Source organism: Lissotriton vulgaris, chromosome 1_1 (assembly GCF_964263255.1).
Source record: "Lissotriton vulgaris chromosome 1_1, aLisVul1.2, whole genome shotgun sequence".
NCBI classification, from domain to species: domain Eukaryota; kingdom Metazoa; phylum Chordata; class Amphibia; order Caudata; family Salamandridae; genus Lissotriton; species Lissotriton vulgaris.
The window spans coordinates 1,770,430,750-1,770,445,517 of NC_141685.1; the positions used below are offsets into that span (position 1 = coordinate 1,770,430,750).

Genomic DNA, 14,768 nt, shown 5'->3' on the forward strand with positions numbered 1-14,768 from the left:
CATCTGTGATCTCACGATAATTAGGACTAGAATAAGAAGCTGCAATATCGATACGTCTGTAATTCCAGCCTTTACACGGATTGATTCTCTAAAAAGAGTGTTGACGTGTTGCGGTTGTGGCCAAGCGCCGAAGATGGCGGACATGTCTTGCTAATGAAAAACACTTGCAGACAAAAGGGTTGAGGCAAAGAACCTGCACCTGTTATGGCCGGTGACTTACAAATATTGTGATGGTGCTTGGGAAACCAAGGAACACAACCCTATCTGTTCCTTTAAGGACAAAGTCCAAATACAAAACACAGATTGTGGAATCAGCACCCATCAAGAAGTATTTTCCATAATAGTTAGTGTCCTTCAATCAATAATTAGAGTCCATTTCAATTGAACAGGTCTGAACTTTATAGTAGTATACTTTCAATTCTTTATTGTGATTTTCAACAGTAGAAAAACGATCCAATTCACAGCAGATTTTCTTTTTTTCTTAGCCTCTTTTTTAGCCAACGCGTTTCGTCTCAAAATGAGACTTCTTCAGGGCTCAAAAACCTGTCTTTGTGAAATATAGTGTGAGCAGGAAAGTTTCTTTAGTTCAAGCATATATTGGAATGGTCTGTCAATTCCGATGAGTATTCAGAAGGGACCAAAAAACGGCATGGTAACCATGAGAAACACGAACAGTGGAAGTCACTGCAGAACTTCAAGTTCGGACCTGTTCATTTAAAATGGACTCTAATTATTGATTGAAGGTCACTATTATGGAAAATACTTCTTGTTGGGTGGAATTCCACAATCTGTGTTATGTCTTGCTAATGCTCTGCAGTGAATCCCCCGTTTATCCTGTGCATCCGATGGAATTGGCTGATTTCACTGCCTGCATCTACAGTGCCTGCGAGATTCGGCGGCACCTGATGAGGGCCTCCTGAGCTCCGAAGGTCACTTGTGACAGCCCCGGGCGCTGCGGCCTGTAACTCTGCGGGAGCCGGGTCGCGCGAGGCAGATGCCAGGGCATGCGATGTGGAGGCACGTCCCAGGCTGCATTAAAACCTCACGACGGCTCCTGCAGAGAACTCAAGACTGCTAAGCTCTGCTGCCCCCTGAGTCGGCGGGGCTCCCTGGAGAGGGCAAGGCCGATTGCAGCTGTTGTTACTGCCCTGTGGTGGGGGGCCGTGGCGGTTGGTCGGACCTAGTGCCCCCACCTGGACTCGATGCACACTCTGTGACATGGCTGCTGCGCTCGGTCTACGGGCAGAGGCTGCGGCATCTGGGCTGGTGTGGGGGCCAAGGGGTCAGTCAGGCCTAGGGCTCCTCACCTGAAACCGTCGGGAGATAAGGAGGTGCCTTGAATCTGCGCTGCTCCGTCCTTTGGGACCCCCGGCTCGTCTGCTGTGGCCTCCCTCCGGGACCTAGATCTGTGGAGCAGTATTGCGTGCTGGATGTTGAACTGGCCTGTGAGATGGCCCTTTCTTGACATAGGGGTGATGCTCCTCTTGGTCGAATAAAGCAGGGGCCCAACCCATTGTAGTCTTTGCCTGCCGGCTCTTGTGGAGGGATCTGCTGCTGTAGAGGGCCTGTATAGTGTTGCTGCAGCCGATCAGGTGGTGGGGGCCACAGGGGTCTGTTGTCCCCAGGACCCTCACTTGTCCATGGTGGTGTTGTGTAGGCGCGGCTTGGTGTGGTCCGGGGCCACCGTCATGGTGAAGGTCCTACGTTACCAAGAGGCCTCACCGCAAAGCCTGCTCCTTCAAGCCCATTGATAGGGGTATATCCCTGAGACGAGTGTGCATCAAGGAGCTCTGCCTGTGAGGTTCCTGGAGGCGGCCAGCCCAGACAGCTCCAGTGATACCTTCTGTCCCCAGAGCCCACACATCGGCGCTATATGCCTATGAAGACCGGGATTCTTCCCCTCTTCGCTTCTACTGCTGCAGCTTGTCTGGAGAGGTGAGCCGCGGCTCCCAAAGAAGTACTGTGACGTCTAGAGGGGCCCTGTGGTGGCTGGGGACACTGAGCTGTCTCGCTGACTGGAAAAATATCACCCTGCAGACGACATAGCACTGGACCACAGTGTGGCCATTGACTTGATAGAAGAGCTGTTGGGTGGAAATAGAGAGGCCACTGGGGCTTGACGTCCTTACCTCACTCCCTATGGGAAGTGCCCAGCAGATTGTCATGGGCCGCCTACATAATAATACCAACCGAGAAGATCCCCTGGGGGCCAGACTGGGGCGCCGCTTCAGACTCAAGGATTGGCGATGGAAATGAACCAGCCTGACATTGCCACCAAACTAGACACTGTCCTAGCGGCAGTGGAGTGGACCAGCAATGCCCTGGAGGGCCGAATGGACACCATCACTTTCGACTTTACGCTCCTCCATGCTGACCAGCACAAACTCTCCGACAGGATCTGCGAAACGGACACCACCCTGGTGGACCTCCAGCCCCGCTCTCAGAGCTGCACATCTGCGCTACAAGATCTGCTCGACCATGTGTGCAACCTGGAGGAGATGGTGGACAACTGTGAAGGGCGATTGCGCCGTAATAATGTTTGTGTGGTTGGTCTGCCGGAGGGGAGCGGAAGGTCAGGCGCTGGAGGCCTTCACAGAGACCTAGATAAGAAGCCTGATGCCCTCCGGATCGCTCTTCCCACAATTCGTAGTGGCGTGGGCTCAAAGGGTACCTGCCCACAGGCCTGCCCTCGTCCCTTCCTGTTCCGCATAATGAACTTCAGGGATAGGGATGTTATACTTCGGGAGCTTGGCAAGCCCCCCAGCCCTATGATACAGAATGTCGGAGTTTACCTCTTCCCGGATTACACGGCCCTGGTTCAGCAGAGACAAGTCACCTTCAGTGCAGTGAAGAAGCAGCTTCGGGACCTAGACCTCCGCTACTCTCTGCTCTACCCTGCTTATCTGCGAGTCATCTGAGATGGTAATACCCGATATTTTAACTCCCCCACAGAGGCATGGGACTGGCTCGAGGAACAGGAGCTGGTGGTGGCACCCAAATCGACGGAGGAATTCCGGTCACATGAACAATCCCGCCAAGGAATAGCGGGAACAGAAATAAAGGCGGAAGGCCAGCCGTGAACGCCCGAACCCTGCCCAGATCAGACTGGAGTGTCAGGGGGCCCTGCAGACGGTGGCAGCCGTCCAGTCTACCAGATCTCCATCCCAAACCAGATCTGCTGGCTCCTTGTCAAAATCCGGAGGCTCTAGCTCCACGCCCGAGTGGTCCAAGGACACAGACTTTCCCCCGCTTCCGGACATTACCCCTCAGACAGCAGATGGCATTATTTGAGCATGGCCTTCACTAGGGCATTATGTAAAGCTAAGTTGTGTCACCGCTTCCTTGCTTTTTGATGCCCTGCCTCCTGTTAATTCAGGGTAACTAAGGGGGATTTCTCTTATACAAACTCTTCTGCTTCTCCCTTCTTAGCTCAGCTCTCCTCTCCTCTCTACACCTCTTCCTTGCTCTATAATACTGGCGCTTCCCCCCGAAGTCGTATAACGAAGCTCGTTCCGTTGCCATGATATGGCTTACTTGTTTGGGTGATTCCTCACATTGGGGGGGTTGCTCCTTTACAGTTTCAAGGTTTTTTATGGACTAGTATTATTATTTCCTTTCCCTCTGCAGGTGTCGCTGTGCCCACAGACTGGCTGCCTTTACACATCACCATCACCATTTATTAATCGTCAGTTAGCTGACTACCTTGAATCAAGCGACCGGCTCAAACCCTCACCGACGGGCTTATGCCCGGGCCAGGGTACGGAGACCGCGATTATAGCGGTTGTCGAAGAGGCCAGAAAGATCATAGACTCAGGGGGATCAGTGGCAGTGATCCTCCTGGATCTGAGTGCGGCCTTCGACACCGTGAATCATTCTACGCTGATTCGTCGGCTTAGTGACTTGGGTATCTCTAGACTCGCCCTGTCCTGGCTGAGATCTTTTCTACACATCCGCTCATTTCATGTGGCAGAGGGCAATTTCATCTCCAAAACTACTTTAGTTCACTGTGGCGTCCCGTAGGGCTCATCCCTGAGCCCTACGCTTTTTAATGTGTATATGTCCCCCCTTGAAAAACTTGTCAATCCATATGGATCAAGCTTCTGACATATGCCGATGACACCCACCTTGTTGTATCCATAAGCCATCAGGACCATTCTTCCAGCGATCTTCACTCCTGCCTTGGGGATATAGCTAGCTGGATGGACAGGTCTCATCTAAAGCTCAACAGAGATAAGACGGAGATTCTGGTCATAGGCAATCACTCACATTTTCGCCCTGAGACTCTGTGGCCCCCGTGTATGGGTATGCCCCCGACCCCAAAGCCAGACATTAAAAGTCTGGGGATCTGGCTGGATCAAGTCCTCACGCTCAATACCCAAGCTAGAAAAACCGCCGGAGCCTGTTACGGCCTCCTTCGCACCTCTCTCAAAATTGTGCCTCTGCTCCCCACTCAGTCTAGGAAGCTCTTGATTCAGAGCCTTATATTTTCCAGATTGGACTATGGTAATGCCCTATACCTAGGTGCTCCAAAGAAAGTGATAGGCAAACTACAGGTTGTACAAAACACTGCCGCCCGGGTTCTTACGGGCGCCAACAACCGTTGTTCTGCCAAACCAGCCCTCCGGTCACTTCACTGGCTTCCCATCCTGGAAAGAGTACATTTTAAAGCCCTTTGTACCACTCACAAAATTTTGCATGGAAAGGCCCCCCATTCTAAAAGACCTGATTGTTCCCCATAAAACCAACAGATTGCTTTGATCCACGCATCTCCATCCGACCTCAATACCTAGGATCAAAAGGGCCCGATCAGGAGGCCGTCTCTTCTCGTATAATGCCTCCAAACTGTGGAACTCGCTTCCACTAGATATTCGCGCTCAGCCCAATATACTTTCCTTTCGCAGACTCTTAAAGACCTGGCTATTCCCTTAAACCCTTCCTCTGTTGTTCTCGCTCAATCTATCACTAGCGCTGGGACGCTTACGGGCAGCCATGCGCTCTAGAAATCTGTAAACATAAACATAAACATCCCTACAGACCTGCTCCCTCTACGTCCCTCCCATCCAAGGGGTCCCACAGCACACGGGGGTCCCACAGCACAAATGGCAGGACACACTGATCTCACTTGCCCCGATGACTGATCTTAATGTCATAACGTGGAATGTCAGGGGCATCCAAACACCCTCTAAGTGATTTGCCATTTACGTCTATTTGCAGCGTCACAAGACGAGTGTTGCGCTTTTGCAGGAGACGCACCTGACAGCCGTTGAAGATATCCGATTACGCGGACGTTTGCGTGGCCAGGTATACAGTACCAACTATTCGTCCATGGCTAGAGGGGTGAGGATATGGATTAAACCAGGGGTTCCATCGGAGGAGAAGGAATTCCTGACAGACCCAATGGAGCTCTACGTCCTGGTGAGTGGCAGACTGAATGGCCAACCGATGTCCCGTGGCTCCTGGGAGGGGATTTTAACGCAGTGCTTGACATCTCCCTTTACCGCTACTTTCCCCCTCTCACTAGTACTACAGCTTCCCCTAATGCTCACCTTTTAAAAACCTGGTTGGGTAACTGGGCACTTTCAGACATCTGGTCGTGGTACATGTGCACCTCAACTGTACTTACATCCGCAGCCCTCCTCCCCTTGATACAGACGACTGATTACCTTGGTTGGACACTTTCTGATCATAATCCCTTGGTGATGCGCCCGGCCTAGGAGGCGCATCTTCCCCACGATTCTGGCCTGGCGCCTGCAGACCGCCTCTCTGGAGGACCCCCTCTTCCGAAGCTCACTGGAATCAGTGATAGCTAGTTATTTCGCACTTAATACCGGTTTCACTGACTCGGTTCTCACTGAATGGGAGGCCTTTAAGGTTGTAGTTAGGGGTCATTGTCTGTGACAGACTTGGAGTATCCACAGACAACCAGACACCTCACTGGTCCACATTGAGGGACGGCTGCTCTTACTCGGGACACAGGTTGTCGCCAACCCGGCTCGACACAGAGCCTGGATGCTGCCCATACCGAGCGGGAGGCGCTTGTGGACCACCTGAGGAGCCATATTTAACTGGTGTATTTGATTTGTACTCACACTGCCGTGGACAAAGCCGGGAGGCTGCTGGCTTATTTGATTAGGCAAGAGCATCCCCAGTGCCCCATACAGTTCTTACTCATGAACTTGGCCGGGAGCAAAGCACCCAAAGAGACATTCACGCACTGATGACTGAACACTACACTCGCCTATATGAGACCCTCCTGACGGGCAACACCCAAGATGTGGACACAGTGGAGTTGTCCACCCTTACGATGGACCAATCCCTGGAGCTGGACTGCCCTCTAGTTGAAGACGAAATACGAGACAGTGGGTTCCTTGTCCTCTGGTAAAACTCTGGGACCAGACGGCCTCCCTTTTCAAAACCTAGGCAGAATATTTGGCACCGCATCTCCACTCGATGTACATGGAGGCAATCTCGGACGGGACTCTGCCCCCAACCATGCGTACCGCTAATGTGGTGTCTTTGTTGCAACCTGGTATGGACCCTGCGTCTCCTGGCTCCTATCGACCGATTGCAATATTGAACACGGATTATAAGATCCTGGCAAAAGTTCCGGATGGCTCCGCTAGTCCCATATATAGTACATTCTGACCAGAATGGCTTTGTTCCGCACCGTAATACGGCCCTGAGCATACGCCGCTACTTTCGGGTGGCGGAATATGCCCCAATCGAATGGCCACGCTCAAGTTGCATGGTGTTGGACCTTGAGAAGACCTTCGATTCGCTGGCCTGGAACTTCCTTTTTGCTGTTCTGGCTAGTTTTGAGGTGGGTCCCTACTTTCTTGGTTTGGTGCAACTACTATATCATAATCCATCGGTTCGGGTTCGGACAGGCCCATATGTCTCAGATCCGATCAGGGTGCGACGTGGAACCCAACAGGGATGCCCAGTGTCCCCGCTTCTGTTCGCATTGGCGGTCGAGCCGCTGGCGGCCCATATCCGCACACATGTCGATATGGGGATTGAGCTAGGCGATGGCATTCACACCATTTTGCTCTACGCAGATGATCTACTGCTATATGCTAGAGACCTTCATGACATCCCCCCCCCCCCTCCCTTGATCAAGCCCTTAGCCATTTTGCGCATGGTTCGGGACTGAGTTAACCCGGCAAAATCCATACTTTCTCCGTTCTTGGAGGCTATTCTTGATCCAGGCTACACGATAGGGTGGACGCCTGTGACCTGGTGCATCGACCCATCTCGCTATTTGGAGGTCCGAGTTTATCGCACCAAAGTCGACCTCTTTGACGGGAATGTCTTCCGGGCTACCAGGGCGATTTGGTCTCAGATGGGTGTCTGGAACACTCTCCCATTGGCGATCTCTGGTAGAATCGCCCTGGTTAAAATGGGGATTCTTCCCCATCTTCTCTATTACTTTGCCACTTTACCACATATCATCTCCCCCCCCCTTCTTCAAACAATTGGAAAAGGTGGTGCAAGACTTCATATGGGGGACATCATGCCACAGAGTGTCCATGGAAAAGCTTAATCTGCCTACCGAGCTGAGTGGCCTAGCGGGAGCCAACTTCGAACATTACTACCAGGCCTCCCAGCTGCTATGGATTGCCAGGTGGATGTCCTCCCGTTACCGGACATGGCCTCTCTACGGTCTCCGCTGCCCCTGAGAAGCCTTTTACAAATTTTCCATCCTAGCTCCAAACTCAGACCCCCGATACTCTTCTCACTGTAGCATACAAATGCTTCCATAGGTGTCTTTTCCTCACTAGAACCACCGTCCCCTATGCACACGCTATTTCACTGCTGGGAACTCCACGGGGGCCACCTACATGTTGGCGGCTGAGTTGCATCACTGGGCCTTGGAAGGAATACAGGATGTGGGGGACTTTTTGCAGGAGGGCACTCGCATCCCGTTCCAAGAACTCATAGCAGAGAAGACCCTACGCCCTGGGCAGTTTCTTTACACAGAACACTCATAGCTTCCTCGGAGTCCAAATGGGGTGCACTCGCTTAGGAACCTCCCACACACCACACTTTGCAGTACCTCCACGTGCTGGGGAAAGGAAGACACCACACACGCTGGTTCGCATCTTCACTTCGACAACACACAGAGGTAGATCTCACTAGACTTTGACTTCATTGGGAGGGAGCCCTGGGGAGGGCGTTTACAGATAGGGAGTGGGCGGCCGCCCAGGGCAGCCCAACCTGCATACCGCAACCAGCGATTTAAGCAGACAACATCTTTCATATTACATCAGGCCTTCCTCACCCCAACCCAAATCAACAAGTACTTCCTCCGCATAGATGCGGCCTGTCCCTGTTGCCGGCAATTAGATGCCAATTATTATTATTATTATTATTATTATTGCATTTATTGAGCGCACAGCTACCCGGAGGTTTCCCGGCGCTTGCCTTGGGAACCAGTCCTGGCTTTTCCCTGTGATATGCTTTGGGGCTGCTCGGTTATGACTACTGGAACGCTCACCCTCACAGCTTGCACCTCCCGTACCATTCCCCGGACTTGGGAAGCCCATGTGCTGCACCTCTTCAGCAAAAACAAGAAATATAGAGCTGCCACGTGGTTTCTAGACCTGGGTCTAAGAACGGCCAAAAGCTTGATCACCAAGCGAGGGTAATCCCACTGTCGCCCCTCCTACTTGCTTGATCCCTGCTTAACTGGGAGAAAGCGGAGGGTGAGGAGCTACGCAGAGAGGACCTGCTTGGCATTCGCATGTTACCCCTGGCACCTCAATGGGATGCAATGGTCTCCAAACTCCTAGGGGTGGGCACTGATACAGGGAACCAGACTACATCACAAAGGGTTATCACTCAGGGTATATCTGCCACTGGCGTGAATGCAGTCTAGCGCCGACACACAAATTGATTTAGCCCCTCTGTCTCGGAGTCCCACTGTCAGTAGGTCGTGGAAGTCCTTGGCCCCCCCCGGCTACATTGGATGCGGCAGCAGGTCATGAGCGACTCTCCCGTACCCATCCTTTGCTTATGTTGTCCTCATTTTGTTGTGCCCTATGTCCGCGGTTGAGTTTGAACTGCACTGTACCTGAATTATTCACATGCTACCTGGTGCCGTGATTTGTCAGCACTGCTCTATCCTTCTTGAGATATTGCCTCACGATTTGATGTACTCACCATACCTTAAATCTCTGTATTCCTGCTGCTATTAGTTACTGTGCACTGTGCTACTGACAATCACTTTTCTTTCTTTTTCCACCTGCTACGTGAGCACTGTCCTGACTGCATGCTTTATTGATAATGTGCAAAACAAACAAAAAAAGTTAATAAAAATGATTTAAATAAACAAAAACAAAAAAAAAGAGCGTTGACGCGTTTCGATGCTACACCTTATAACATCATCTTTATGAAGACTGTATTTATCACTCCAAACAAAATGGTTTTGCCCGGACCTTTTAGCAACACCTGTATGATAAAACACAAATGTCAGCATGTGTGTCTACAGGCGAACTATTTAGGTGACAGTCTTTTTGGATATTTGTAAGAATAAATAAGGACTGGTAGATTTTGTTTTGATGTGTTAGCCTTTGACTATTGGTAAATTTTATACCATGTGTTAGCCTCGAGCTATTATCAGGACATGCAAAAACAGGCAACATTTATTTAAGTGTTATCTTCTTGGAAACTGTTGTAAAATGTATTGATAATTTCAGGTGTAATAATAATGTAGACAGTCATGCTGATATTTGTGTTTTATCATACAGGTGTTGCTAAAGATTCCGGGCAAAACCATTTTGTTTTAGAGTAATAAATACAGTCTTGATAAAGATGATGTTCTAAAGTGTACTATCGAAACGCTCTTTTTAGAAACACAATCCGTGTAAAGGCTGGAATTACAGATGTATATTGCAGATTCTAGTCCTAATTATCAATCAATCAATCAATCAATCAATCAATCATCGAATTTGTATAGCGCGCTACTCACCCGTAAGGGTCTCAAGGCGCTGAGAGGCGTCAATTATCGTGAGATCACGGATGTATGCTTTTTAACAACATATTGTTTTGTCTTTTGCATGTACTCTCTTTTTTAATTTTGATTTTTTTTATGTGTATAACGTGATTTAATTTTAGATTTTATGTCAGGGATGTTACAAATGAAAGGCTATGCATCAAATGATTTATGTATTGTACAATACTATTATGAATAAATAGATTTATATATTTTTTACCTAAAAAAATTATTCCAGTCTGTTGACCTTGGGTATATGATTATATTTCCCTTATTTGACTGGTGAGAGCTTAAATGTGTACGAGTAAGGTAAGCATTTGGGTGTTTAGATCATAATTTTCAATGAGTTCTTAAGTGCAATCAAAAGGAAACTCACTTTGTAATACAGCTGTATTGAACCCTATTACTTTGGTGTCAAGGGGCCCCTCTCAATTCTTCTTTTAAAAGAAACCTCTAATTATCCCCATTGTGACCTGTCAACATTGAAACTATGTTACTGTGACAGGAGGTGGTGCTTCATGTTGCAGATTGCACGAAGTAACTAAAAATAAATAAAGCTTTGTATTCTACCCCAAATGAGCTTTGATTGTGGTCACACCAATCGGGTCTACTGAAGAATACATTGAAGAGAAGTCAAGTACATGCGATTTGGTTTTATTACATTTTCTTATTCCAGTTTTGAATAGTGCACTTATTGAAAGACTGAGTACACAGATCTTTAACCCTAGAAAAAGGCAAGTTGCCTCTGCCTTTTGGCAGTCACTGTGCTGTTCACTGCAGATGATATGTGAAGGTATTAATATAGCACAAATCTATCTAAGGAGCAACTAGTAAGACGCAGCAAGATCATTTACAGAGAGGGAGGTAATGGTGCATTTTAGGTTGAGGGGGATATGGTCTACTACATCTGTATATGTCAATATTAAAAACTGAAGATGCTTTGTTGGTGAGGCCAAAATGTTACTGCAATTATAACCCTTAATGTTAGCGTCCCAAACTTGGGTAATGTTCTATTCCATTTTCTTAAACATTATCCTAATTCCTACTTTTGTGACCTCACAGTTTTATGTATTTCTTTAGTGGGACACAGTGCCAGGAATGTTTATATCCTTCAGTAAGCTGGACTGTGCCTAGATAATGTTGCATGGTGAGTGAGGTAAAGGTAGAGTAAATCCCTATATGAGTGACATAAATGAATATCGTTGTAAATAGGTTTTACGATTCAATTAATGGATAAATAAATGGACATTGAGGGAAAGCAGTGACATTTGTGGAAAGTGAAGTTTATCTGTACCTGAGGGCAGCAACGCAACGTGTATGCATCTTGGACACGATCACAGAATCGGTGACTGTCTGCAAAGGCAAGATCCAACGGCATTTGTATTGAAATTATTTTATCATCAACCTATGTAAGTACTCCATAAAGTGAGAATTACCTGCAATCTCAGATGGGTGGTGGTCAGAATCTAAAAGAGATCTGAATCGAGAGGCAACTTCAATCTGTCCAGGATGTGGACGTAGTAGGTGAATATCTAGTAAGAGTAAAAATGCAAGTGGTCACTGCACACTTGAAGTATAAAACATAAATCGAAGTAACTGGCCACCTTCTAAAGCTCTGTAGACTTTGCACATAAAGTAGCAATAACTAATTCAAAGCAAACAGCAATCATAATATGACTGTATGCTAAAAAAAACAAAAAATGAATTTACGCACTGATGGGGCTGCTGCTTATACATGGAATATATTTTTCTTTTAATGTTTATCTGTATGAACCTGAATGTGTAACTGCTGTTTTTATTGTGTATGAATTTGTCCTTTTAACTGTTGCTTTTATGATCTTACCAATTTTCTAAAATCGAAGAAAGCATTTTCTGATTCTGATTCGGACTGTATGCTCACATTCACATCCCCCCCGCAGCAAAATGTGTACTGATGCGTGTGTTGACATGCTGCTCTCGAAGCACTCTGGTGGAAGTCTCTAGACACTTTTCAAGGCCTTTCCTGTCTGCTCAATGTAGGCTATTCATTACAAGACTCTCCATTGTGTATGTAACCAATTTGTTCAGCCACGTCTGATGACATTAGGTCCAGAGTGGATTCATTAATATCAACTGGGTGGGACAGTGGTAGGAAGGTACTATTATATGATGTTTATAATGCGTGGTAGACCTGGCATCCTTGGTGTGGTTTCCCCTGACTTTTTGCTTCTAGCTCCTGTATTTTTGACTGTGTGCTGGAACTCATTTTTGCTGGTTTAGGTACTCTGGGCACTTTGCCACTGCTGATCAGTGCCAAAGAGCAAGTGCTCCCTGTGTAAATTGTGACTCTGGTTGGTTAGCCATGATTCGCACATTTGATTTATTGGTAAGTCCCTAGTAAAATGCACAGTGTGTGTCCAAGGCCTGTAAAGCAAATGCTATTAGTGGTCCTGCTGCTCTGATTGTGCCACCCACACCATGAGCCTTTCAAATTGGTCTCAGACCTGCCACTACAGTGTCTGTGAACACCGTTTTTAACTGCAATGTAGACCTGGCTAATGCACCCACTTGCCAGGCCCTAACCCTTTTTTACATGTACCTCAGCCCTAAGGTAGGCCCACGGTACCCCCATAGGCAGGGCACAGTGTAGGTTAAAGGTAGTCCTCTATTGATGTGTATTATATGCCCTGATACTGATACACTGTGTATTTTGTTTTTCACTACTGCAGGGACTAGCTCTCCCATAGGCTATCATTGGAGCTGCCTTATAACTTTTTGCAAGTGTAACTTTTAATTCGAAACAGCTAAAGATTTGAAGTTTAGGCTCTCTGAACTCAGAATTCAATAACACAACTTTTAGTAAAGGTGATTTCTAAATTGTGTGTTTGACAATGCCACTGGCCTGGCAGTTCGGGCTGGACTGTTCCCATAAGGAACAGGGTCAAGAGGGATTTGCATATGGCTGGGTCCAAACTGGGGTGGCGTGGTGAGCAAAAGAATGATCGATTAAACCCAAATCCTTGTACCTGGGGTTGAATGATTGTATTGTTCAGCATTCCGTCCATAAATTGTTTTGTTTGTTTCTTTTGCACTTTTACAAAGTGGGCATTTTCTTATTTAACCATCCTGTGTGCCTCTGCCTGCTTTGACCAGATGGTGTGGACTTACTGTCTGGTTTTAGACTGACAGGGGTTGCTTGTGCAGTCATTCCAGACACTCACACAAAGGGAGCGGAGATGTGCCCTGAATATGCTGATGGGCCATCCTGGGCTAGAGTGGTGGGAGGAGTGGTCACTGACACCTGAATAGGCTATGGCTGCTCTGCACAATGCTGTCTCTGCTTCCTGCAGTGAAACTGGATTAGAGAGGACAGAACTGGTTTTACTGAGCAAATGAGACTTTCTGAACAAAGACTTCAAAGGGAATAAGGGATCTAAGTATTAGACCTAAAAGCCCAGAACTTTAGATTATTTCTAGACTCAAGAGAAAACTCTGGCAAGGAGAAGAGCCGAAGAGCTGTGAGGAGAAGTCTGCCTCTTTGCTCTGTGTTGCTTTACTGAGTTGGCGTGCAGTTGCTTCTACGTCCAAGTAGAGGACAAAGACTGGACTTTGCTCTGAAACCCGTTTGAGAGGAATCTCCAAGGGCTAGTGTGTGCTGGCCTCCTGTTCCAAAATCTCAGGGACTCAAAGACTTCACCTACAGTGTTCTTGAACTGCTGTGTGTGCCATCCTACCTGGGGGTGCTGATTCCTGTTCTGGGCCCCTGGAGAATGTTCCTGCTACAGAAAGCTGTGAAGAACTGAAGAAACATACAAAATCGACGCTTTGCACTTCTTGCAGCTGAATTTTCCGATGCAGGTCCACAGTACAGGCCCTGTGCCGCCGAAGAAATCGATGCAGCCCCTGTCCAACAGCTTGAGAAACCGCCACACAATGACTGCAACGCAGGCCCTGCTGTGCGGCTAAAAGAACAGAAGCATCACCGGTCCGCAGCTATGGAAATCCACGCAGTGCCTGTAGAGCCTGATTTTTTCACACATTGCTCCTGTGCGGCAAGTTTTTCCGATGCAACACCCGCAAAGCAGAATCACCTGGTACATCGACGCATCACTTCCACCTAAAGTATGGATTTAATGCATCACTTCTCCTGGGTGCAGCAGAACTGTTGCATCGCCTCCCGAAGGACTCAGAAACTGACGCATCGCTGGTTTTTTTTACGCTTCCCTCCTGGCTGTCTTGTCTTGTGGATTATGACGCATTTAAGGTACTTTGTGTAAAAATCACACATCCGTAGATTTCCATTGACAGGATTGCTTGAAACCTTTTAAAAGTCATACTTTGAATTGTGTATGTTGGATTTTTTTATTTTATTTTGGTCTTGTTTGGTTTAGATACAGATACTTTATTAGTCTAAACTGGTTTGGTGTCAGTTAGTAGTGTTTTCACTGAATTACTGTGTGTTTTATGTACAAATGTTTTACACATTGCCTCTGAGATAAGCCGGTCTGCTTGTACCAAGCTACCCAGGGTCTGAGCAGTTGTGCAACTCCCTTAACCTGACTAGAAGGAAGGGTCCCTACTTAGACAGGGTGCAAACCACTGCCAACTGAAGACTCTGATTTCTAGCAATGCTGAACTGTGATTTGCTATTGCCATGATAACATATTTTCACACTACACTGACACTGCGAATTCCAATACTTTCTATGGTACAATTTGCTATACAAAGCCCTGAATTCGGGGCTCTATGTGACAATTCTTTGAGCCTCTAGAAATGCTGCCCGATTTTCTACTGA

General features: G+C 47.7%; 1 protein-coding gene across 1 annotated transcript in view; it reads right to left on the reverse strand.

Moving 5' to 3' along the window:
• Positions 1–14,768, reverse strand: part of HAL (histidine ammonia-lyase) — a 372,837-nt gene that overhangs the window by 115,956 nt on the left and 242,113 nt on the right. Inside the window, exons 13-14 of the mRNA XM_086919081.1 lie at positions 11,431–11,526; positions 11,289–11,347 (exon numbers count right to left, since the gene is read on the reverse strand). Coding sequence (XP_086775207.1) covers positions 11,289–11,347; positions 11,431–11,526 — 155 coding nt within the window. The remainder of the gene's footprint in view (positions 1–11,288; positions 11,348–11,430; positions 11,527–14,768) is intronic.